At 37.9% G+C, this 27,098-nt stretch overlaps 1 protein-coding gene across 2 annotated transcripts; it reads right to left on the bottom strand.

The window, feature by feature from the left end:
• Positions 1-15,221: 15,221 nt before the first annotated feature.
• On the bottom strand, positions 15,222-25,454 carry LOC104244178 (caltractin). 2 transcript variants are annotated; one of them, XM_070167469.1, is made up of 9 exons: positions 25,040-25,454; positions 24,920-24,960; positions 22,253-22,370; positions 22,140-22,176; positions 22,048-22,075; positions 21,671-21,823; positions 21,495-21,597; positions 21,154-21,236; positions 15,222-15,441 (listed from the first exon to the last, which is right to left on the bottom strand). In XM_070167469.1, the coding sequence occupies exons 2-8, from the start codon at positions 24,920-24,922 to the stop codon at positions 21,172-21,174; spliced, it is 507 nt and encodes a 168-aa protein (XP_070023570.1). In that variant the 5' UTR covers positions 24,923-24,960; positions 25,040-25,454; the 3' UTR covers positions 15,222-15,441; positions 21,154-21,171. The 2 variants fall into 2 exon arrangements, with proteins under 2 accessions (XP_070023570.1, XP_070023569.1); XM_070167468.1 differs by lacking the exons at positions 24,920-24,960; positions 25,040-25,454 and adding an exon at positions 23,233-23,429.
• Between the last annotated feature and the right edge of the window lie 1,644 nt (positions 25,455-27,098).

The raw sequence follows: 27,098 nt of genomic DNA, 5'->3' as shown, positions 1-27,098 counted from the left end.
GTCTTGTCCCCCACCATGTACTATTTTAATATTGTTAATGCCTAGTGGACAGAGCACTCAGATTAAATAATTGTTCAAATTTATAATTCCAAAAATACCCCTCCGACCTTACTGAAATTACCATTTTATCCCTGAAAGTACTGCAATTTACCAATCTACCCCCATCAGCTATAACCAATTCACCTAATCAATTCCAACCAAAATACAGCAAATATAACCAATTCCTAAACAAATTCAATCAACAAATTCAAACTAAATCTATCAATATTACAGTCAAGACGAAGGATTCCAGTCATCAAACTAACATATTTCTATATTAAAAACTAAATCCTTTTAAATTAATAAGAACAACTGAAGAAATAATTAATTGAACTTCAACTTAAAACTAACAACATTATAATTAAACTAACAATTTCTACATGAAAATAAACAAGAAAAAATGAAACAAACTGAAGAAAATAACAAAACGATAAACACGAAATTAATATCAAACATATCTAATTTCAGATCTGAAAATATCAAACAAATTACGGACAGAAACGAAACTTAAACTAACTAACCGGATCGGAACGACGATGAACTCGAACGAACACAAATCTGCCCGAAAATAATTATCGCACCAAAATAACTCGACGCCGAAGACGACCACGAACGGACCATCAAAGAAGATGGTCGTTTGGTGTCGTTTGAAAAACGAAGCAGTTGCGAGGAGCCTTGGTTTTGGATCAGATGCTTCGACGAGGCAGCAACAACGCAGAAGAAGCAGATGCTGGACGAAGCAGAAGAATGGTGGTGGTATGGGCAGTGGTGAACGGAGGCAGCCATGGGAGCTCGAGCTCGAGCTCGACGAAGACGAAGAAGATGAAGCAGCAGCAGTGTTTGGATGGTAAAGCAGAAGAAGCAACAACGGTGGAGCTTGGGGCGGAACAACGACGAGCTGCTTCACGTCGTTGCTGCTGCGATAGGCGGACATGGCTGGAGCTCGTCTGGAGGAGGAAGATGGTGGAGGGTGTTCATGCTGGAGGTCGTGAGGATGATGAAGAAGATGAAGTAGAGGGGTCGTTCATGGTGGTCGTTTGAAGACGAAGCAGAAGGCGAGGTGCTAGGGTGCTGTTCGTCGAGGGAGGCAGCCATGGGAGCTCGAGTTCGAGCTCGACGACGAAGAAGAAAGCAGCCTGCTTGGCTTTTGGTTTGGAGCTGTGTGTGTGTGTGCTTGTGTCGAAGAAGACGATGCAAGGGCAACCATGGATGGGGCGTGAGGAAGCTTGGAGAAGATGGAGAGAAAGAGAGAAGGGGGCGGATGGGTTTGGTTTAGGTTTAGGAAATGAAATGAAGATTAGGAGGGGTTAGGTCATTTGGGGTTATGGGGCGGATCAGGTCGACACGGGTTGAAATGGACCGGGTCATGGGGAAGGTTGGGTCTCTTTGGGCCTGTGGTTTGAAATTGAAGAAGAGGCCCAATTCCGATTTTCTTTATATTTTTTGCTCTATTTTCTTTTACTTTCTAAAAACTAAAATTCTAAATTAGGTTATAAACTAAATTAACTTATCAAAAATACTAACTAATTGCTAGCAACATTTATCATACATAATTAAACACCCATTAAAACAAAATTGCACAATTTGACATTGAATGCTCAAAATGCAAACGATGCATATTTTTTGTAATTTTCATTATGGTAAAACAAACTTAATTACTCATAATTGTAGAATTAAATTCTAAATGCAAATGTGACATATTTTTGTACTTTTTTTTATTTTAACAAATAAACATGCATGGACAAATACAAATAATTATCCTAAAATGCCGCGAAAATTCTCAAAATTGCACACAAAGGAAAATCGTTTTATTTTGATTTTTTTGGAAGTAATTCTTTCATAGGGCAAAAATCACGTGCTTACAGCTGCCCCTCTTTGTCCAAAGACATGAAGGTTCGTGCAAAGATAAAGTGAGCGATTTTTGCCCATCCGAGTACTCCATGTGAAGCATTTTTTTTGAAAAAGATTTAACCGAACCTTTGCTTCAAAGGTTTCGTACATATCCCTGGCTAGAAGGGAATCAGGTTAATGTAGTTTGGGAAGTTTTGGTAGCTGAGACTACCATGGGACTGCAATTTTACTGCTGTTGCATGCTGTTATTACTGCTTGCCGACCACCTTATTACACCATGCTGAAAGAAAACAAGAAGCTAGACTAAACTATAGTCTATGAATTACAAAATCTTATCTAGATCTTCAATCATGCTCTTGTGTCTCTTGTTGATTTGATGTCTTGGCGACTCCCCTGGCATTTCTTTACTTCCGATTTGTCTTGTGTTCTCCCTTGACTTCCGATCTCGAACTGCTTATGTCCTTCTCGGGAGCTTCGCATTATTCTTCCATCGAATCTTGGACTTCTTTCATCTGCTGGGGATTCTTGTTGTTTCCTGCTGGGGATTTTGGCTGTATTCCTCTGCTTTACTGACTTGAAATGTATTCCTCTGTTATATGGGCGGGCTCCCAACTTCAAAACTTGAAATTTGAATCGCCATTCTGTTCTTCAGGGGGGCTCCTGACCGCTATAAAATAGACAAAACAAAGGAAATTTTCTGCCCCAGCTTGCACTAGGAAGATTTGTGAATTGTTAGAAATATTGTAAACCACTTATACTATATGCAATGGTGAGAGTAAACTAACGACTAGGCCAGGATGTGCGTCTCCTATGAGTAAAACTCGAAACTCTGACGAGCAAATGCATTTGCTAAAAATAAAACCTGAATGAACCAAACTAGGAAGTGCGTTTCCTACGAGTAAAACTTGTATGAACCAAAATCAGGAAGTGTGTCTCCTAGTGGTAAAATCTCATTTTAGGAAGTGCGTCTCCTAAAGCAGAAATATAACCTGAACGACCTAGACTACGAAGTGCGTCTCCTAGGGGTGAAACTTCAATGATCCAAACTAGGAAGTGCGTCTCCTATGCATGAAATCTTAATTTAAGCAGTGCGTCTCCTATGCCTGAAAATAAACTTAGGAAGTGCGTCTCCTAGGGGTAAAAATAAACTTAGAAAGTGCGTCTCCTATGGGTAAAACTTTAATGATTTTAAACTAGAAAGTGCGTCTCCTACTAATGAAATCTTAATTTAGGAAGTGCGTCTCCTATGCATGAAATCTTAATTTAGGAAGTGCGTCTCCTATGCATGAAATTAAACTTAGGAAGTGCATCTCCTATGGGTAAATAAAACTTAGGAAGTGCGTCTCCTAGGGGTAAAAATAAACTTAGGAAGTGCGTCTCCTATGGGTAAAACTTTAATGATTTTAAACTAGGAAGTGCGTCTCCTATGAATGAAATCTTAATTTAGGAAATGCGTCTCCTATGCATGAAAATAAACTTAGGAAGTGCATCTCCTATGGGTAAAAATAAACTTAGGAAGTGCGTCTCCTATGGGTAAAACTTTAATGATTTTAAACTAGGAAGTGCGTCTCCTATGACTGAAATCTTAATTTAGGAAATGCGTCTCCTATGCATGAAAATAAACTTAGGAAGTGCATCTCCTATGGGTAAAAATAAACTTAGGAAGTGCGTCTCCTATGCATGAAATCTTAATTTAGGAAGTGCGTCTCCTATGGGTAAAACTTTAATGATTTTCAAACTAGGAAGTGCGTCTCCTATGACTGAAATCTTAATTTAGGAAATGCGTCTTCTATGCATGAAAATAAACTTAGGAAGTGCATCTCCTATGGGTAAAAATAAACTTAGGAAGTGCGTCTCCTATGCAGGAAATCTTAATTTAGGAAGTGCGTCTCCTATGGGTAAAACTTTAATGATTTTAAACTAGGAAGTGCGTCTCCTATGACTGAAATCTTAATTTAGGAAATGTGTCTCCTATTCATGAAAATAAACTTAGGAAGTGCATCTCCTATGGGTAAAAATAAACTTAGGAAGTGCGTCTCCTAGGGGTAAAAATAAACTTAGGAAATTCGTCTCCTATGGGTAAAACTTTAATGATTTTAAACTAGGAAGTGCGTCTCCTATGAATGAAATCTTAATTTAGGAAATGCGTCTCCTATGCATGAAAATAAACTTAGGAAGTGCATCTCCTATGGGTAAAAATGAACTTAGGAAGTGCGTCTCCTAGGGGTAAAAATAAACTTAGGAAGTGCGTCTCCTATGGGTGAAACTTTAATGATTTTAAACTAGGAAGTGCGTCTCCTATGAATGAAATCTTAATTTAGGAAGTGCGTCTCCTATGCGTGATCCATTTCCTTCTTCCTGAATTACCTTCTTACAGAACTACTTTCCTTAGAAACCTGTGTTGTCTTCCCTCGAAACTGCTGGGGATAACACTGCTGGGGAATTATTTACTTACCTATTGGGGGATAATACTACTGGGGGAATCTCCTTTCTTCCCTTTTTTCCAAAACTACTTCCTTCAAAACTTTTCTCTCTCAACATTGCTGGGGATAAAATGTTATCAGCTGGGGATAACGCTGTTGAGGATAACACTGCTGGGGGATTTTGATTCCTTCAAAACTAGTGCTTCACTCTTCTGAAGGCTGCTGGGAATGACACTGGCCTTTTGCTTTTTCCGAGCACAAGTTTCATCCTTTTGTTCTGTCCGCTGGGGAACAACTTCCTTCATTAAAACTTATTATGCTGGGGGTAACACTGGTTTAAAGACCACTTCCCTTGAGACTGGTACTATCTTTATTCTTCCCCAAATGGGTACCTGACTTCCAGAAAATTTTCTAAATGAAAGGAAATTTTTTCTGCCCCAGTTTGATAATCTCCCTTGTGGCATGCATTTCCGTCATCAATGCCATTTCCTTTACCTGTTTCAAATCAAACAAAATTTGTTAGTTTAAAACGTGGTGGTTGGTTGTGATACTCCTTTGGGGATGGCTTTTCCCTTTCTCCTTCCCTGCTCTGCGTTCCATTACACTATCAAAACTTGCTTGGGATGATATTATTTGCTAGGTTTAGAGCGACTTGCCCTGCTCTGCGCCGTTCGGCTATCTTGAACCTTGGGCGATAACTTCCGACCTTATTGTTGATTCCCTATTCACCAACATCTCAACGTTGTTTTCCATCTGACCATGTATCTTTTCCATGATAGCTGATTCCCCTTGAGGATTCTGCAATGTTTTGCTGATAAACCGCATTTTTTGTTCATTCGTGCCACCGAAAACAACCATTTCTGCTGGGGATATCCCTCTTCTTTTGTGGCATAGCTCGGAAACTGGCATTCCCACGACCTTTTAGTCTCATATGAATTTTCCAAATCATGCCCACTGCTCTCTGCGTTGTTCTTTCTTTATTTGTCCACGAGCTTTGGCCTTGAGGTCTATAACCTTCGATTTCGGCGGGGATATCCCTCTTGACACTCGTCCATCCTTTTGTCAATCTCCTTTTGCTGGGGATATCCTTCTTGACACTGGCCTCACGCTTGTTCCTTCCTGACTTAGACTATTTGGATGTTCTAATCAAATCTGGTCTTGCATAATTGGAAATCTGATGTCAGATTTTGAAGTCATTTCTCACTTGTTCTGACCAAACAGACTCTACTGGGGAATTTTTTCTATGAAAGGAGGAACCGAATAAAAGACAAAGGAAAAAGATGACACTTTAACAAGAGAAACTATAAATAAAAAACCTATCAAACGCAGCTACCGACTCTAATGTTCATGACATGCACATGTGGCCTATCCTCTGCCATCAATTGTCTTTCAAGATCTTCATTTGGTGATTCCCCATCTGATTCTCCATCTTATTCGACTTGTAGTGCCCGAATGGTTTTCACTATCAAGCCTCTCTCATTTTATTTTTTTTTCTCAGCTTTCATCGCCTTATGGTACCCGTGAAGATTTTCACCGATAAGACTCTCTCATTTGTATCACTTTCCAGCTGGGGATTGGGGTGTTACCCATAAGACTCTCTTTTTATTTCTTTTATGTTGGGGATCAGAGTCCTTTCTACTGTGGATCAGAGTGTTATGCTCCCCGGCAAGACTCTCATTTGTCTAATTTGGCATCATTTGAAGATTGATCAGAAGGTCTTTCTTTGGACCGTAATGTGGGATTTTGGATAAGCTAGAAAGAAAGGGTTTTAAAGGCTAAAAAACAAATCAATTTGGGGTTCAAAATTACAACCTTCGAAACCATATTTGTTCACAACAAGCGCAACCCTCGCCCCAGTTTCTTGCTTGGGGATTTTTTAATTTTTTGGTTACACTATGACCGAGCCGTGAGGCGCCTACGTATCCTCTTTGAGGAATCAGGTCGAACGTAGTTAACAACTCCTTGTTTTTCTTTGTTATCATTTTTTCTTTTCTTTTCTTCTTTTTTTTTCTTTTGTTTTTTTTTCTTTTTTCTTTTGTTTTTGATGCTTTCTTTTCCCTTTTATTCTCTTTCTTTTTTCTTCCACGTTTATGTTTCTAACCCTTGCTACTGATTCCGAACGAGGGGTATGAAAGAAAATAAATAAGGCTCAAAAGGGGTAACGAAGGATGAAGTGTTTAGATAGCAGAATAAAATGCCTTCGTCATTCCAGTCTTCAAAACCTGCAGGTGCAAACAACACAATTAAACAAAGATTTGTAGCCTCTTCTGATGGTGCTGGACTTGACAATTATATTCACACATTTGCTTTTTCATTTGTCATATCTAAAGCACCGTTGGGCAACACTCTCACTCTCGACCCTCATGTCAATTTGGCGAATCCTGCCTTTAACAGTTTTTTTATGTTTTACTTGCCCCAGTCCCACATGACTCGAGCTCCGAATAATCTCAATCCGTCCTTATTTTTTTTAAATGTTCTTATCACCTCTTAATGGTTTTATGATTACCTTTTAAGATTAGGCCCAAACTGTGTGCGCATGTCATGTCACTAGAATCAGCGCTGAACAAAATGATAAAAGAACTAAACAGAAAGATGACTGGAAATAATAAAAGACCGGATTTTGCATTAGACTAATGGTGAAATGGTTTGAATAACAAAACAAACAAAACAACTGGGGTACAACTTTGGACCAAACCTAAAACAAATCCTAGACAACACTAAACAAACCACTATGACGAAAATGAAGGATAAGAGGGTTTGACACAAGACAATGTCCGGATTACAACCCTGCAAATAACTCGAACAATAGAAATGACAACAAAATAAACCACCAAGACTCCTCTCCAGCTAACCAAGAGATGAAGCGTCTTTCCGATTACCAAGCACGACATCTTAACCACTAGGTTCCCCATCGATATTTCCAAAACCATTAACAACTTCAATACCGTTAACTTTAGTCCGCAAATTCCCAAGAGGATTCACATGCTCCTTGTCACTGTCATTGATCACAATTACCCCTTCTTGAATCATTCTTTCTACTTCCCTTTTCAAAGAACGACAATCTTCAATGCTATGCCCATGGACATTAGAGTGGTACATGCAACGTACAGTAGGATCAAAGCCTTTTGCATATGGGTCTGGAGTATAGCCGAGGAGTGGCTTAATCAGGCCGGAATGCTTTAACTTTTCAAACAAGCTTGTGTAGGACTCCCCAATCGGCGTGAAACTATTTCTTTGCCTTTGTTCCCCTCCCTGCCCCTGTTTTCTAGGGTCGTTGGGTGCTCGAAAATGTTGTGAAGGCAAGAATGCATTATGTGGTGCTGGCGCTCGCCATAGGGGGTGACCTGATGGTTGGACATGTGACCAGACATTGTTCGGAGGATAATACTGAGGTGGATTATGTGGAGCTCGGGGGCAGGTTTGGGCATGATGGGCGGAAAAGAGTGGCTCTGGTGGTGGGTAGTAGGGTTGTGGAAGGTTGTATGGAGTGTGTGGATAATTTGGGTGATGGGGTCTGGGCTGGTAGTGAGGGGAAGGACCCCGGGATTTGGACCAAGTACCTGCTTCGACCGTTGCGACCTCCTCTCTCTTCTTTCCGAGCACACCTCCCGCGCCACTCTGAATAGCCTGAGTTGTTGCCTAAAGCGCTGAGTAATTTAGGATTTTATCGGACCTCAGCCCCTCCTCTATCATAACCCCTATCTTTATTACTTCATTGAAAGATTTTCCAACCGTCGTCACCAAGTGACCAAAGTAAGTTAGATCAGCGTTTGCAGGAAGTAGTCCACCATTTCCCCCTCTCTCATGGGAGGATCAACCCTGGATGCCTGTTCTCTCCAGCGGAAACCGAATTCCCTGAAGCTCTCTTCAGGCTTTTTCTCAAGTTTTAACAGTGTGAGACGGTCCGGGACGATCTCAAGGTTATACTGGAAGTGACCCGTAAATACTTGTGCTAGATCGTCCCAGGTATACCACCTGCTAGGATCCTGCCTCGTGTACCATTCGAGTGCGGACCCGCTTAAACTTTGACCGAAATAAGCTATCAGAAGCTCATCCTTTCCACCTGCTCCTCTCATCTTACTACAGAAATCTCGCAGATGTGCCATGGGATCACCATGCCCCTTGTATAGATCAAATTTGGGCATCTTAAAACCTGCCGACAATTGCACATCAGGGAAAGGGCACAGATCTTTGTAGGCCACACTAACTTGGCTGCCCAATCCATGCATACTCTGGAAAGATTGCTCCAGGCTTTTCATTTTACGAAGCACTTCATCCTGCTCCAGATTCTTAGTCGGCCTCTCAGTTTCTGCCGGGAGTTGGAGGTGAGGGGTGTAAGTGTATGATTCGGGTGCTTTAAAGGTTGGTTCAGGAGGATAATACTGGTTATCATGAGCCTGAAACAACGGCTTGCTAAAGGATCTTTGCAGAGTGGCTGGTGGAGGTTCCCCGAAGACGGGGACGATTGGCGGAGGAGGGTTTTGTTTGGGTGGTGAAGCTTGGGGATTATAGGAAGTTTCCCCTTGGTAGTATTGGGCAATGGGGAAGCTTGTTGATGGACCAGTGGGAGGGTGTTCCGGAGTCCGAGCCGATAAGAGGGTAGGAGTAGGGGGAATGGTTGGTGATGTTTGTCCCCTAGCCCAGGCTAGGTGCATCCCAGCTATCTCTTGTCTCAACCTGTCTACCTCCTCCTTCATCATTTTCATCTTCGCCTTTTCCTCCTCAACACTATTTTCTGAGCCAGTCATGCTTTCTGGTATAGGCCCTTTTGATCTTGTTTGATAATGGTATAGTGCCAGTACGCTTTAACAAACTAACTATTTGGAATTGGACAAACAACAAACTTGTTAGCGTTAGAGTTTTAACAGATATTGCAATTGCACGTTGGGGGATGCAATGTTCTTAGGCAGTTAACCATTTCTAACATGTTTTTGCTCCTACCGCATGCATCATCCTGACTTGTTTTATTTGTGCCCTTTTTCAAGTGTTTCGGAAACCCTCTATTCCCTCTTTTTTTTCTTTTTCTTTTTCTCTCTCTCTCTTTTTTCTTTTCTTTTATTCACTTTCTCTTTTTCTTTTTTTTTAGCGGTGGTCGAACCTTATGTAGATTGTCTACGTATCATGTCCCCGCATGAATCAGACCATGCGTAGTTCGGACCAATAAAAGATAAATAATAATAAAACATTTTTTTTTTGAATTTTCAATTTTCATAATAAAACAAACTTGATTACAAAAGTTTAAAAACTGACAATACTAACAGACTTTGACAAAAGACAACAAACGGTCTCGAAAATCAAATAACCCGCATACTCTAATAAAAAAATTACAAACTCAAAACAAACAGCCAGATTCCTTCCCCTATATGCCAATTTTAACCAAATGGTTGTTTTTCAGATGTGGCCCCTTCTCAATTTCACATGAATTTTAAGGTCGGGAGGATTATTTTATGACACTTTACAAACTCGTCCGTTCTTTTACGAAAATAGCCTTCCGACAACTGAAAGATACTCTAAGGTTATTTTAACAAGAACGGTTTAAGACACTACCAAAGCTAGCTCGGCTTATTTTGACTAAAAATCCAAACAGTATTCACCTGGCCGCTGACTCTTGTTTTTTTTTTTAAAATAAAATAAAATAAAATAAAAGACCTGGTGTTGCAAACACAGACTCTCAGCGTCTCAGGGACAAAGATTTTAAGGCTTCGTTAACTAACCGGCCAAAATCCCAAAAAATGACCCAAGGTGGCTGTTTATACAAAGTCAGCCTTCCGGCGTCCCTTTCGGGAACATTCGGCTATTTTTGACAAAAACAATATCACCCGAATTATTTATGACTTTTTTTATTGTTTTTCAAAATAGAAGACCCGATATTACACACACGGCCTTTCAACGCCTCGGGGACGTAAATGTTTAAGGCTGTGAGGGTCAATCGGTCAAAATCTAAAAATGACCCCAAAAGTGGTTGTTTATGCAAAGTCAGCCTTCCGGCGTCCCTTTCGGGAACATTCGACTATGTTTTGACAAAACAGCGTCAACCGACTTCTTTATGATGAAATTAAAATTTGACATATATATATTTTTTGCAAAAGGGGAGATTGGACATCACCCGACTTATTTATGACAAAATTAAAATTTTGACATTTTTATTTTTTATTTATTTATTTATTTATTTATTTATTTATTTATTTTTGGCTATTTTAGCAAAAGGGGAGGTTGGACCCGATGAGGGTTGCCTACGTATCTCACATCCGGTGAGAATCAAACCCGCGTAGTTCGGGAATAAAACAAACTATATATATATATATATTTATTTATTTTAAAAAAAAAACAAGACTCTTTTTCATTTTCATTTTTTGGCATTTCATAACAAAAAACAAATTATTTATTTTAAAAAAATAAGACTTTTTCATATTCATTTTTCATGGCAAGACAAACTATTTTCCTTTTCTATTTTTTGAAAACAAGACAGAATAACGACTCTTTTTTTTTCATTTTCAACAAACAATAAAATAACCTATTCCCAAACTAAAATAAAGACTCTTTTCTTTTCCTTTTTCTGCGAACAATTTCCAAAAATAAAAACTCTTTTTTCTATTTTTCCTTTGTTTTTAGTAAAACAAACTATTAAAAATAATTTTTTTTTAAAATTTCGGCAGAGTTTCTGTTACAACCCATATCCACATGTGTTAGTTCATGCCATATATTAGTTAACATAAATCCAAGAAGGAATTATCTTTGAGATGATAAGAAGTCAATCCTATTGGTCTTAAGTGATACAAGAGTGTATAAGGGTGATTAACCAGTATTAGAAGTTAAACGAATCAAGGATGTTGTAACTCGAATTTTCAGGTAATCTAGCGGTGCTTAATACACTCAAGAGTTCATTTATTAAGGTATTTTAATCATATAATATCCGTATCATAAGTCTTGAAGTCAAACGAGTTATGAAACAAAAGTCGACAAAAGTTGTCGCAACTTAGGTTCATAATTTTACTTAAACATTGGGTCAAATGTTTCTAATCTTTTCTCATAATTTACAAGGAATTACGGGGTGATCTACCAACCAAATTAAAGATATAGGAGTCTAGTTTCCAACGCATTAAACCGTTCATCGATACGATCTCGGAGTAGAGAGATATTCGCGTTTTCGCGAGACTGCGCCAAGCACCTCTCTATGGGGCCCACTAAGTCGGTTTAAGATATTTGGACCTATATAGGATGACTCCAACCCGTTTTAAGTCATTTCTTTTCACTATTTTCAGACCTTAGAACCCTAGGAACATCCTCTCAAGGTTCTCTCAAGATTCAAGACCCAAAAAAGGGCAAACAACACAAATCAAGTGTCGGGAATTCCGTGGCGCTAGTAAGTCTCTTGTTCTTCTTGTTGTTGCTCATTTTTGTGTCGTTCCAGCTCGTGTGGGAGGTTGTTTTAAAGGGTTTATGTTCTGTAAATACTCCCTCATGTTCTTAATATCAATCCTAGGTGATTTCAAGCCTTCTAAAGTGATTCTAGTGCCGAAAAACACTAATTGATCGCTAGTTTCGCTTTTTGTTGTTGTGGCAGCATTGGAGGGATATTTCATGGAAATTTAAGGTCAAATTGGAGTTGTTATTTCTGTATAAAGGTAAGGAACCTCTTACTCTATATGTATTTAAGATTATCCAAGTTGCAGCTAAGCCATTGAAGCTAGAACTTGTGAAATATATATCGAAAGGCTTGGAAGTAATGTTATTGTTTTGTGGACTGTTTTGCGTTGTTGTTGGGCTGCGTATTTTACTACTATCTTGTGGAGTTTTGGAGGAGGAAGGGTGTGGAGAAACACCATATATATGTAGGGTTATGGGCTGATAGTTATTCGTAACATTTCCAGGTTGTTTGACACGACTACGGTGGTCGTCGTATGTATGGAGTGATTAGGCTGTGTGTGGACTATTTTGGGAGGCTCAATATGTTTATTATTGATGTTGTTTGGGCTGTTTGGTGATTGTTTTGAATGGTGTGAGGTCATATATATAGGGGAGGTGCTGTCCGTTTCATCGTAAAATAGGTTGTGGTCGATACATAATAGTTATGACGCTTAAATGATAACGATAGTATCGTTTCTCTTATTGTAGACTAAGGAGTTTTGACAATTGCATAGCTTGAGATTGGGGCAGTATATACAAGGTATGTGAGGCTATCCCTTTCCTTCTTTTGCACGACTCCGATTGTACATAATGTAATGAACGATCTTCCAAGATACTCTACTCTTAGAAGCTAGCAGTACTTACATTGTTTTCCCTCTTATGGAACGATTGATGTTAATGTTGCTTCTCTTAGTCTTATGTTATCAATGTTGTTGGTACTTCCTGATTCTTATAAGGTTCATAGTGAAGAGTTAGTCCTAATAACGTGTACAGAGGATACCAACCTTACGTCACTCCGAAAGGTTTAGAATGTGATTCCATGAGTCGAGCATGCATTATATATATGTATCTATTTTACTCTACCGAGCCACGCTATAGTTGGCCGGGTACGGCACCTATTGTGCAACCACTGATCAGTTGGGTTTTACCGAGCTCCACGTGGCCGGGTACGATTCTACCGAGCCTATTATGGCCGGGTACGATATGATGATAATGATGCCCACAGAGGCGAATGCTTTAAAGGTTTATGTATTTATACATATGTATCATGCATTTCATGTAAGTAGCCCTCAGAGGTACTAAGATGTTACAGGTTGTATATTCTCTATTCTTGCTTACATTACTGATCGTATTTATGGTTCCTTGCCTTACATACTCAGTACTTTATTCGTACTGACATCCTTTTATTTGTGGACGCTGCATGTCGTGCTGCAGGTCCTGATAGACAGGCAGGTGCAGCTCCCCCACCACAGTAGACTGTCCAGTTCAGCGGTGATTGGCGAGATCCCTTCTCCGGACTTGCCTTGGTCTTGGTATGCAATTTTTGTTATAGACATTATGGGTATGTCGGGGCCCTGTTCCGGCTATGTTGCAACACTTATGTTCTTTTAGAGGCTCATAGACAGGTGTCGGCTCATGTATAGTTTGGTATGCCTTGTCGGCTAGTTTTTGTTGTATAGTCTTTCATAGTAGCGTGGTAGCTCATACCTTATATGTAGTTTCTTGATTGTCTGGTCATCCCCTGCTATGTATGTTCATGCCGTGATATTTTATTTGCTGGTTGTCCATGATCTAGGTCTACCATTTATATTGATCTCTTTAGCCTTAAAAGATAATAATGAAGGTTAGATGAAATGTACGTTGGTGCTCGGCAAGTGTGGTCGGGTTCTAGTCATGACCCTTCAGTTTGGGTCGTGACAGTTTCGACACTATTTGGACATTGTTATTTTTTCAAAGCAGCATATTAACCCTATACACTGCTATTTTTTTTTCTTCCAAATTTTCCTAATATTCAAAACCGGTCAGCATGCAAGTCCAAAGCAAATAAAATGCACAAGCAGTAAGTAGGATGCATCAGGATGGTCTTTTTTGTTTCAGGTTGCTATTCCTAAACGGACCCAACCCCTGTGTTGAGTCCCCTAAGTCAAAAATGCACATGATGCAGGTAAGCGTTCCTACTAGGGATCCAACATGAAATTGAGTTATTCTAGGTTCAGAACCTGGGTGTTTGTTCTAGACCTGGCTTACCCGAGCGGACAGCTCGAGCCGGGGGGGGGGGGCAGCGTACCGGGGATACAGAAGCTCAACCCGGCTTTGCAACTTATCCGAACCTCGTTCCAAAAATGGGATTGACTCTAAACAGAAAAGAAGTCACACGAAGTGCACCATTCTTCATGATTTAGAAGACCCAGAGAGGAGATGGGTTTCGACACAGTTTATATACAGTTCACAAAATATCAAAGCGGTAAAAGCAGTTAGTTAGCACATTAAGCATAGATCATGTAACAAAATCAGATAAAGCCAAATACAACAATTATTCCAAGCTCGAATTCTGAACCCTGAACAAAACGTTCTGGGTTTCCTCCCTAGCAGAGTCGCCAGAGCTGTCACACCTCCTTTTTCTGTCCCCAATTGGGGTGAAAGAGTTTTTCCAATTAAAGGACAATCGAAACGGAATTTGTTTATTTATTTCAGAGTCGCCACTTGGGAGATTTAGGGTGTCCCAAGTCACCAATTTAATCCCGAATCGAGGAAAAGAATGACTATGTATTACAGTCAGCGAACCAGAAATCCGAATAAGGAATTCTGTTAACCCGGGAGAATGTGTTAGGCATTCCCGAGTTCCGTGGTTCTAGCACGGTCGCTCAACTGTCATATTCGGCTTGTTTATCTGATTTTATACAATTATGAGCTCATGTGCAAGTTTTAACTCTTTACCGCTTTTATTATTATATTTTTGAAAAGAATGTGAACCTTATTTAAAAAAAAACATGTCTTTGGATTGCGTCACATGAAATGCACCCGCAATCCGGACACACATTTTTATTCAATGTTTTGGGATTTGGATTTGGGTCGCATGAAATGCACACCCGAGTTTAAGAAGGTAAGATTATTAAAATGCGCGCCTAAAGCGATTAGCGTATTATTATTTTGGGTAAGGCCGTAGAGTTCGCTAAGCGGCCGATCCCGAGGTCTAAGTAATTAACACATACATTTTTTGTGAGGGCCCCGCAATCTGTGCGTTTTATTTGGCGAGACTCGTCTCATTTTTATTTAAAAGGATAAACCTACAGTGACTACATTTTTTTCTAGTAAGTTCGTCTCTAAAATAAAAGAAAATCTCCCAATTAATTACATGCTAAAAAAACATAACTTATTAGTTATTAGTTTACGGCTAATGCCAATGGAAAATTGCAATCGAGTTTGTACAAAGAAAGATTGCTTTCGTTCTATATTCTATTATTTAATAACACTAGAACATGAGATTGACACACAATAATATCAAAACAAATTAACTATTCTTTGATTAATTTAAACTAACATTATTAGATGAAGGAGTTATACATATGCAACCCCATTACTCATTAATCGGTCAACTACATTTTTATACAAAGGAAGGAAAATTCTATTCAAGCACAAATCTAAACAGGAGGAATTCAACAGGAACAAAGCCTGGTTAATACTTCATTTCGCCTCAAACTGAGAGTGTACAAATGTGTACCTGGAAATGGCAGTACAAGAAGAAAAGAAGGAGGAGTCAGCAGCAGTAATAACACAGCAACGCAACAACAGCAATTCGAACCAGATTCAAGGCCCAAAAAACTTTGAAGAAAACTAAACAAGCTCAATGGAACAAACCCAAAAGTTTGTAAAAAGACTAAACAACAACAACCCACGCGTGTATTAAACCCGAAACTAAACTCGTTTCTCACTTTGTTTTTATTTTCTCTTTTTCAACTCTCCAACACTCTTGAGATTTTCAGAATGTCTTCCTCTTCCAAGAATCCTCTCTAAAAAAAACCTCTCCTAAAAAAATGTCCTCTCAAAATCGTCCCCTCTTTTCTATGTCAAAATGACTCTTATTTATAGCAAGACTCTTGTCTTGAACCACTAACCCTAAATATTCCCCTAATTACATGCCTTGCCCCCACTACTTAATGTTTTTCTTATTTAATTCCCTTGTCCCCCATGCCTACATGTTTTGTCCCCCATGCCTACATGTTTTGTCCCCCACTATGTTAAACAACTACATTATTCCCCACTAACTTATGTCTTGTCCCCCACCATGTACTATTTTAATATTGTTAATGCCTAGTGGACAGAGCACTCAGATTAAATAATTGTTCAAATTTATAATTCCAAAAATACCCCTCCGACCTTACTGAAATTACCATTTTAACCCTGAAAGTACTGCAATTTACCAATCTACCCCCATCAGCTATAACCAATTCACCTAATCAATTCCAACCAAAATACAGCAAATATAACCAATTCCTAAACAAATTCAATCAACAAATTCAAACTAAATCTAACAATATTACAGTCAAGACGAAGGATTCCAGTCATCAAAATAACATATTTCTATATTAAAAACTAAATCCTTTTAAATTAATAAGAACAACTGAAGAAATAATTAATTGAACTTCAACTTAAAACTAATAACATTATAATTAAACTAACAATTTCTACATAAAAATAAACAAGAAAAAATGAAACAAACTGAAGAAAATAACAAAAAGATAAACACAAAATTAATATCAAACATATCTGATTTCAGATCCGAAAATATCAAACAAATTACGGACAGAAACGAAACTTAAACCAACTAACCGGATTGGAACGACGATGAACTCGAACGAACACAAATCTGCCCGAAAATAATTATCGCACCAAAATAACTCGACGCCGAAGACGACCACGAACGGACCATCGAAGAAGATGGTTGTTTGGTGTCGTTTGAAAAACGAAGCAGTTGCGAGGAGCCTTGGTTTTGGATCAGATGCTTCGACGAGGCAGCAACAACGCAGAAGAAGCAGATGCTGGACGAAGCTGGACGAAGCAGAAGAATGGTGGTGGTATGGGCAGTGGTGAACGGAGGCAGCCATGGGAGCTCGAGCTCGACGAAGACGAAGAGGATGAAGCAGCAGCAGTGTTTGGATGGTGAAGCAGAAGAAGCAACAACGGTGGAGCTTGGGGCGGAACGACGACGAGCTGCTTCACGTCGTTGCTGCTGCGATAGGCGGACATGGCTGGAGCTCGTCTGGAGGAGGAAGATGGTGGAGGGTGTTCATGCTGGAGGTCGTGAGGATGATGAAGAAGATGAAGTAGAGGGGTCGTTCATGGTGGTCGTTTGAAGACGAAGCAGAAGGCGAGGTGCTAGGGTGCTGTTCGTCGAGGGAGGCAGCCATGGGAGCTCGAGCTCGAGCTCGACGACGAAGAAGAAAGCAGCCTGCTTGGATTTTGGTTTGGAGCTATGTGTGTGTGTGCTTGTGTCGAAGAAGACGATGCAAGGGCAGCCATGGATGGGGCGTGAGGAAGCTTGGAGAAGATGGAGAGAAAGAGAGAGGGGGGCGGATGGGTTTGGTTTAGGTTTAGGAAATGAAATGAAGATTAGGAGGGGTTAGGTCATTTGGGGTTATGGGGATGATCGGGTCGACCCGGGTTGAAATGGACCGTGTCATGGGGAAGGTTGGGTCTCTTTGGGCCTGTGGTTTGAAATTGAAGAAGAGACCCAATTCCGATTTTCTTTATATTTTTTGCTCTATTTTCTTTTACTTTCTAAAAACTAAAATTCTAAATTAAGTTATAAACTAAATTAACTTATCAAAAATACTAACTAATTGCTAGCAACATTTGTCATACATAATTAAACACCCATTAAAACAAAATTGTACAATTTGACATTGAATGCTAAAAATGCAAACGATGCATATTTTTTGTAATTTTCATTCTGGTAAAACAAACTTAATTACTCCTAATTGTAAAATTAAATCCTAAATGCAAATGTGACATATTTTTGTATTTTTTATTAATTTAACAAATAAACATGCATGGACAAATACAAATAATTATCCTAAAATGCCGCGAAAATTCTCAAAATTGCACACAAAGGAAAATCGTTTTATTTTGAATTTTTTGGGAGTAATTCTTTCATAGGGCAAAAATCACGTGCTTACAAAGGGTACAAGAGGAGCAAATACGATCATTGTGTGTATTTGCGCAAGCTTAAAGATGGTTCCTTTGTATATCTTCTCTTATATGTTGATGATATGTTGATAGCTTCCAAGAATTCGGAAGAAATTGATAAGTTGAAGATTCAACTGAAGAAGGAGTTTGAGATGAAGGATCTGGGTGAGGCAAAGAAAATTCTTGGCATGGAGATAATAAGAGATAGACATTCAAAGAAACTCTGTTTATCTCAGAAAGAATATTTGAAAAGAGTACTACAACGTTTTGGCATAGATGAAAAGACTAAGCCAGTTAGTACTCCACTTGCTCCCCATTTTAAGCTAAGTACTACTATGTCGCCAAATGATGAAGCTGAACAGGAGTATATGTCAAGGGTACCATATACAAATGTTGTTGGTAGCTTGATGTATGCAATGGTCTGTACGAGACCTGACATTTCACAAGCTGTTGGAGTTATTAGCAGACATATGCATAATCAAGGAAAGGAGCATTGGCAAGCTGTGAAGTGGATTCTATGGTATATTCACAATACTGTAGATGTTGGGTTAGTTTTTGAGCAGGAAGACAATCAGTCTGTAGTTGGATATTGTGACTCAGGTTTTGCGGGTGATCTGGACAAACGAAAATCAACTACTGGTTATGTGTTTACTTTTGCAAAGGCACCAGTTAGTTGGAAGTCTACTTTACAGTCAACAGTTGCTTTGTCTACAACAGAGGCAGAATATATGGCATTACAGAGGCTGTGAAGGAAGCAATTTGGCTTCAGGGATTGCTAACGGAGCTTGGTGTTGAACAAAAAAGTATCACAATCTTTTGTGATAGTTAAAGTGCTATTCAATTGGCGAAGAACCAAGTTTATCATGCAAAGACGAAGCACATTGATGTTCGGTATCATTTCGTACGAGAAATTATAGAATAAGGTGGAGTCACAGTGAAGAAAATTCATACTATGGAGAATCCTGCTGATATGCTGACAAAAATGGTGACTGTGGTCAAGTTTCAATATTGTTTGGATTTGATCAACATTGTTGAACACTGAAGATTGAAGATGAAGACACAACCAAAATTTGTTATTGAGAGAGAATTAAAGATGTGAAATTTTGCCAAGGTGGAGATTTGTTGAATATGACAATATCCCACATCGGTTGGGAAGTAAACTTGGTGGGAATTTTTTCCTATAAAAGGAGGCCTAATGTTTAGGATTTAAACACACCTCTCATTTGCCTTCTTATCTTCTTAAGGCATTTGTATCTTCTCTCTTTAGTATTATTTCACTTGTATTTTTGGAGTGGAATAAAATATTGGCTGTGTCCGAGGAGTAGGCAAAATTAGCCGAACCTCGTAAATTCTGGTGTTGTTTTTATTGTTGCTTTATTGTCTTATTTATTATTTGGTGGCTGTCATAATTTTTGGTATAATAGTTGTGACTTATTCACACTATATACATTTGGCTTCCGCAACAGGTACCAAATAAGTGTAAGATCGTATGAATTTCTGTTGCATTTTGTGGAGTTGCTTCAGCGAAAAAAATTAAAACATCAACAAATAACAGATGGGATAAATGGGGTCTATTGCGAGATAGTTTGATAGGTGTCCATTCATGGTTGGTGATGGAGAGATTAATAATTCGGTTAGAGTTTCCATACAAATGATGAGTAAGTGTGGGGACAAGGGATCTCCTTGACGAATCCCTCGTGTAGGGGAAAAGAAAGGTGTAGGGTGACCACTTATAAGAATAGAGTTAACAGAGGATGTACCACAGTTCATAATGAGATTTATTTGGCAAGGAGGAAAACTAAGACTGGATAGTGAATATCTGATAAAGGACCACTCTAAGTTGTCAAAAGCTTTTTCGAGGTCAATTTTAAGAAGCATCTGTCCTTGACTGCCCTTTTTGGTTTTAAATGAGTGAATCGTTTCTTGAACAATAATAGCATTGCCGACAGTGTGTCGACCTGGGATAAAGCTACTCTGATAGGGACTAATAATGGTATCAAGGTATGGGCGAATGCGCGAGACAATAATTTTAGTGATGATCTTATAACTAGTGTTACAAAGAGCGATAGGACGATATTGAGTGATTTGTTCAGGACTTTTAACCTTAGGAATTAATGTAATATAGGTTTGGTTTATTAGAGGAGAAATTAGGGAAGTGTCGAATGCATCAGTACATAATTGTTGAATAGCCGTTTGTGTATCGTTCCAAAATTGCTGGAAAAAAATTGGGTAAAAACCATCGGGGCCAGGTGCCTTTAGAGGTTGGAAGGAGTAAACAGCTTGATGAATCTCAGCATGAGTGAGAGGTCTGCGTAGGTGATGAGAGATACCAGATTTAAGAGCATTTGGGGCGTGGATAGTTTGTTGTTTGAGACTTAACATGAGATCAGTGGTGTAAATTGTATTGAAATGAGTAGCAATGATGTGCTGGATAGTGGATTGATCAAATGTCCAGTTTCCTACTGTGTCATTAAGACAAAGAATATGATTTTTTCGTCGCCGATGAACTGTTGAAAGATGGAAAAACTTAGTATTCGCATCGCCGGCATGAAGGTTCTCGACTCGAGATTTGAGTTTCCAAAAGTCTTCTTCATTCTTCAAAAGGAGATTAAATTCCTGAACAAGGTTATTTTTCAGGGCAAGGTGAAAGTCAATTTTTTTGTGTGGGTCCGTTTTTTGAAAACCAGTAATACGAGCTTGAAGTAACTTTTTTTTGGCGAAAGATATTCCAACCTTTAAGAACATGGTAAGTGTGCGCAGATAAGTGTTGGAGTGATGCCAAATAGTGTTTATTAGTGGGGCAAAGCTAGGGTGACTAGTCCACATAGTTTAGTAGCGGAAGGAGGGCGAGTTGCCCGAGCAAAGATTGGAAGGTGAGGACAGAGGAATCTTGAAATAGATGGAGCCAATCAGAATTCGGAGGCGCTGACCACTTGACTAGAGTCACCTCACAGAAGCCAAGGTCGTGGAAAAGTAGTACTATTAAAAATTTTCAAATTCTCCCAGAGTTGAAATCTGTTAACTAGATTAGTGCTAACGTAGACAAGAGAAAGATTCTGTGACCCTGTATCTTTAATGCTATTATAGTACATTTGTTTTCTTTCATTTATTCATTTGGCAAAAACTAAAGTATTTAGATAAAAGTATACACAATAAATAACAGAGCACTGAGAAAGAGGACAAGGGAGAAAAGGGACAAGCAACTTCAAAGTCGAAAAGCAGGTCTCGTTTAAAACTTCACACTTACCAGTAGTATGATTTTGTTCTAGTTTCCATAGCTGGTTTTCCTCATCATTCTCATAAACTCTTCCGTGCTTACTTCTCCATCACCTACATAAGAAAGACACAGAAGTCCAGATCAGTATACTTGAGAAATGGATTAACTCGACTACAATAACATAACCAGTATATTTCCACATGTGGGGTCTAGGGAGGGCAGTATGTACGTTGCCCCTACATTTATACTTTATTTTTGTTTACTTATTGTGCCACTTTAAAGAGACCTACTCATGCTTAAGAGGGTAATGAAATTCATAAGGAGAACAAGAATGACAAATTCAGAAGAGGAATGGGGAAAAAAGAACTTACGATCGCGATCTGCTTCCTCAATCATCTCTTGTATCTCTCTTGCAGTGAAATTTTCACCCAATTCCTTGGCAATTTGCTGAATATCAGCAGCAGATATCTTTCCCTGCACTCTCATAACATGTCGAGTTAGCATCATATCGAAAAATTGGAGTACATACATTGTAAAAAGGACTTACATTTTTATCTTGGTCTAGTATGTTAAATGCTTTGTGGAGATCCTCTTTAGTGTCCCTTTCCCCTATCTTGGCAGTCATCATGTGTACAAATTCATCAAAATCGATTGCACCACTACCATCCTTGTCGACATCAGCAATCATATGTTCAACTTGCTGGAAACAAAAGGTTTTTGACATGCAACATTAGTGATGCCATAAAATGGATAAGTAAAACATCAAGAAATTGCACCTATAATATAAGAAAATGTGCTACTATCAAATACACATAACATAGAGGTATCATGATCCGATAGTTACAACAAATAAATCCAGCGACATGAAGAGGACGTAAACAAATACTATCAACAAACAGAAATTAGAAGGATGCAACAAATTACCTCCTCTGTCATTTCAAATCCAAGGGCCCTGCAATACAAGTTATTTAATTAGCGATAATAGAAAGAGTATAAATTTAGCAAAGTAACCAAACCTCATAGCAACATTCAGCTCCTTAGCATCAATAGTACCTGAACAGTGAACAGGGTTGAAACATTAAGTTAGAGGGATTGCACGCGTATATCAGTCAAACACACAAGTCAGTACCAGATCCATCAGTGTCAAACAGCTCAAACGCTTCTTTGATCTCTTGTCTTTTCTGCTGCGTCAGCCCAGGGTGACGGCTTCTAGTGTCCCTTCTTGAGATCTTTCTTGTTACGCTTGCCTAATGAGGTGCACAAGTCACTCAAATACAAATTGTTTTCAAAAGTAGAATTGACAGCGATATATTTTTTTTTTTATTACTATGATAAAATAATTGTAAGATACTCCTCACAACACACAATCAGAGTTAGCACATTTGCATCTTCCATACCAACAACAACAACAAAAAGTCAAGAATTCAATACATAGTATATATACGTTAAAAAATTAATTTTAGCTGCGTTATGTAAACTATATGCAAGGCAAAAAGCTTAGGGACAAATTAATTCTTAAAAGCTTCAGTTGCCAAGTCCCAACCTCATATTCTGGTACAATCAACAAGCATAAAAAATGTTCTTGTTAAATAACCAATTATTAACCAGACAAGCAAAAGTGCAAGAATATAATATTGGCAGAGGATATATAGTTGCATCTTCTATTATGCCGAATGTTATTTCATGGAACTAATGCTAACATAAAAGGAAGACATAACAACGTCATAAAAGAACATTCAGAATCTCTTCAAACCTCATGTGAACAATCATTCGTCTATTTCCAATCAAATAACTAATTGGCTTCTATTCATCTGCGTTTTATTTATTTTGTCACCATAAACATAGAGGAAAAAGCGTTTAAGGGTGATGAATATTAAATTACATTTTAAGGGTTACAATTTCTCAAAAGTAAAAAGGGAAAAACACCTAATCATCACTTTGTAATCGCATTGCAGCTTAGACGTCAAGATGATGAATTCGACGTAATAATATATACGTGGGAATAAAAAAATTAGGATGGGAATTGGGGTGGTACGTTTATTGTAACAAACATCACATCAATGGGTATAATATTAATAGCAGAAGCTAAAAATGTACTATTCAGCACACCATAATTTATTGGAAGATCTTTTCTCAAATCACTGTCGATGTCGTCGTCTCCTTTGTCAGATGGATGCAAATCGAGAGGTTGATACTTGATATTTAATCCGAGTGGAAGAACCGGAGTAGTCGTAATTAAAGCCCAATGGGCCACTATTCTAAAATGACCCCTCTTAATGCAGGATCTCTTGATGTAAAGCACTAGTCACTAGAAATTCAAGGAAGAAAAAAAGATGAAGGACGAAGTGGGCGTTTGGACATAAGAATTGTGAAATTCCAAAACAAATAAATAAATATTTTTCTTTAGTGAAAATGGTATTTAAAATTTAGAGTTGCGTTTGGAGCTTTTTTTGAATTTTTGTGAGTGATTTGAAGTAAAAATTTTGAAAAATAACCTTTTGGAGTTTTTCTAATCACGAAATTGAGCTTCAAGTAAATTTGAAATTTTCATGACCAAACACTAATTCCGAAAAAAAGAAAAAAAAAAAAAAAAGGTGAAACAAGTTTTATGGCCAAACGGGCCCTTAGTAGTTGAGAGTAAAATTGTGGGTGGATAGTTTGATAAATACAAAGTTACTTCTATCCTTGAAAAAAAAATAATTTTTTGCTTTTGCTTTTATTTTCACGAAGAAATTACACATTTTTGCTTTCTCCAAGAAACATAAGATTTTTCTGCTACTATTGAGAATCACCTAATTAACTTTAAGGCCAAATACCTTAATTAATTCAGCAGAAATAAGTAGATTCTCTATTTAAAAAAGTATTTCTTGTTTCTCAAAAGCTTTGCTCAAACATGTAATATGCTAGGACAATCCTAGCTTCAGGACGCATCAATACACAGCAGAAGAAAATAGTCAGAATTATGAAAAGCAGATATATATATTGTAAACAAGCTGCAGCCTGCAGGAGTAAGCCATCCAAGCAGTAATAAGTTCTCTTAATTACTACAATTAAGGACCTGATTTATTCCTCTCTAGAAAGCATGGGGAAGCTTGATTACATATGTAACGTGGTCGTCTAGATCATTGCTCCTCTTCGTCGGTGAACTGAGTCTTGTTAACAGAAACATAGTAAATTTTGTGTCTGCTTTAGTTATCACTATTAAAGACTTAATGATATATATATATATATATATATATATATATATGATATCAATGATCTTTTCAATATTCATCCAATCCCGGCCCTCTCAACAAAAATTCTAGTTTCTGTCACGACCCAAACCCCGCTCCGGTCGTGATGATGCCTCTCGTGAAGACAAGGCCAGCCAACAAACCTATATCGCCTTTTCAAAAATAGTTAAACATTAATAAACAATTTAAATATGATTTAATGATATAATTAACGGAAGCACAACCCGACACAGCCCTAACCGGGATATCACAAGTCACGAGCATCTATTAGGGTATAAATACAACTGAAAGCCTGGAGTGTACAAATACAGACTAATGAAATGAGGAGAGAGAAAAACAGTGCTTTCATGAATGCGAAAAAATTATCATTTTATTTTCTTTTCAGTTATTCGGTTATTCCGGGACCTCTCTCCTTGGGTAAGTATCTTATTTATGATAATGGGTAGGTGCTTCAGAGATCCCATGACCAATTATTTAATTCTAAAGAAGTACCTAACCGTAAATATCTTAAATTAAAATATTCCTGGGAACTAAAAAAAACTTTTATGGAAAACTTTTTTGACCATGTACAAACTCTCCCAACATCATCTTGTCCAGCAACATCCTATAAAACAATACAACACCATGAGAAAAAATAAAACTAGCACATAAAAAGGACCATGAAAGCTTTGAAACTAATTTACCTCTATAGTTGATTGATTTGTTAAGATGAGGTCCACGTCTATCTTTTCTTCTTGGTTTTGGTTTGGAGCAGGGTCTTGACTTGGATTTGGAGAAGGTGGTTGTTGGTTTGGAAAGCTAGAGTATACTTTCTTGTAATTTTCCACTTTGTAATAGTCCATGACATAAACTTCTATTAACTCATTGTTTTCAAGAATACTAACCACACTATGATGACAAGTCAAATCCCACCTTCTACAAGTACAAGTCTTGGCAGACATATCAACAATATATGGCCCTCCAGGACCTTCAACTAAGACCCTAGGGCCTCCTGAAAAATCAGGTTGAAACTTTGTTGCCTCCATCCTAATTTTCAACAGCTTTTTTTCAATCTTAGGGCATATTGGCCCTTGGTAGAGGTGTACATGAGGTGGTTTGATTTGGTTTTTTATTAAACCAAAATCAAACCAACTATGTCGGTTTATTAAATTCATAATCAAATCAAACCAATATAAATTCGGTTTTTTCGATTTCGTTTTTAGTCGGTTTTTTCGGTTCTCGGTTTTTCGATTTATTTTCGGTTTTTCTTTTTAGTTATATATATTGTGCTTGAAAAAAAGATCAAATGGTCACCATTATCCGCATAATTACTATTTTTCTAAATAATCTATGAGGAATACCAATTGTTCCTATGAATCATAATTGCAAGACCTTCCATAATCGAAAATGACAACAAATATGTGACACAAAGCAAAGCACTGTAAATTTGATAAACCTCAACACTAAAATAATCACCAATTATGTGAGCAAAATGACAACTAACTACACCAAATATGTATTGAAAGGAGAAATCAAAATCCAATGCTGCCAATGAACCGAGGATTAACTGGATATGCAACCTAGTGCATAAGCACAGAGAACTTGGGTTTTGTTGTCTTTTGCCTTGTTGGGTTTTAATTTGGGCTTCTTATTTAGATTATGTAGATAGAATCTACTTAGTGGATAGTGAATTTACAAACCCACAAATAAATAATATCTCAAGACATTGAAAACTATAATATAGTTTAGAAAATACTTACAAACTAGATTTTAATGATTATTTTTTATGTATAAAATTTTTAAAATCTATTTATATATAATATCGGTTTGGTTTAGATTCGGTTTGATTTATTTTTTGTTAATACCAAACCAAACCAAGAATGATCGGTTTTTTATTTTCCAATACCAAACCAACCAAACCAAACCATGAGTCGGGTTTTTTCTTCGGTTTGACTTGGTTTGTCGGTTCGGTTTGACTTGATGGTTTGGCTTGTACACCCCTAGCCCTTGGTATCCCTCAATCCACTCTTTTTTTTGAACAACCTCCTCATCAACTTGTTCTTGATCATTTCTAGCATTGTTATTATGGCGTTGTCCCAGCATCAAGTATATATCTAAAAAAAATATGTATAACTTAGTATATTATTAAAAATAAAAGTGCATAAGGAAATGCAAATTCTTAATTACCTGTTGAAGCTTCACATAAATTGTTCAACAACATGTCACATTTGGTATGACATTTAAATAATGCTCGAGTCCAAGTATTGAATGGCCTCTCAGGGTGATTGAACCATTCTCTAGCCTCTTTGTCCTCATTTTCCAGTTCATCTAGAAACTTCTTAAACAAGACTTCATTACTCACTCTTGCCGCATTCCAAACTAAGTCTTTCAAATTCTTACCTTTGTGTTTTTGTCTGAAATCCTGATACATATGCCTAACACAATTACGGTGTTCAGCATTAGGGTTCAAATCCTTCACAGCTCCAATCAGCCCCTTCAAAAATATTATGAAACATGAAAAAAAAGAACAATAAATAAAATATAAAGAAACAGAGTAAAATACTAAAGAAATAATATTACCTTCTATCTGTCTGACATAAATGAAATGTAATGGCTGTTCTGAATCTCCAAATCCTCTCCCAGGTTAATAAGAAACCAGCTCCAAGTTTCTCTACGTTATGACTGCATATGCTATTCGAAAAATGCAATCATTTGGGTCAATAGCCACTGCACTCAACAAGTTCCCTCCATAATTTCCCTTTA

This window comes from Nicotiana sylvestris, chromosome 2 (genome assembly GCF_000393655.2).
Source record: "Nicotiana sylvestris chromosome 2, ASM39365v2, whole genome shotgun sequence".
Taxonomy (NCBI): Eukaryota; Viridiplantae; Streptophyta; class Magnoliopsida; order Solanales; family Solanaceae; genus Nicotiana; species Nicotiana sylvestris.
Note: the sequence above shows the minus strand (reverse complement) of the source record. Positions and strands in the feature narration are given on the sequence as shown.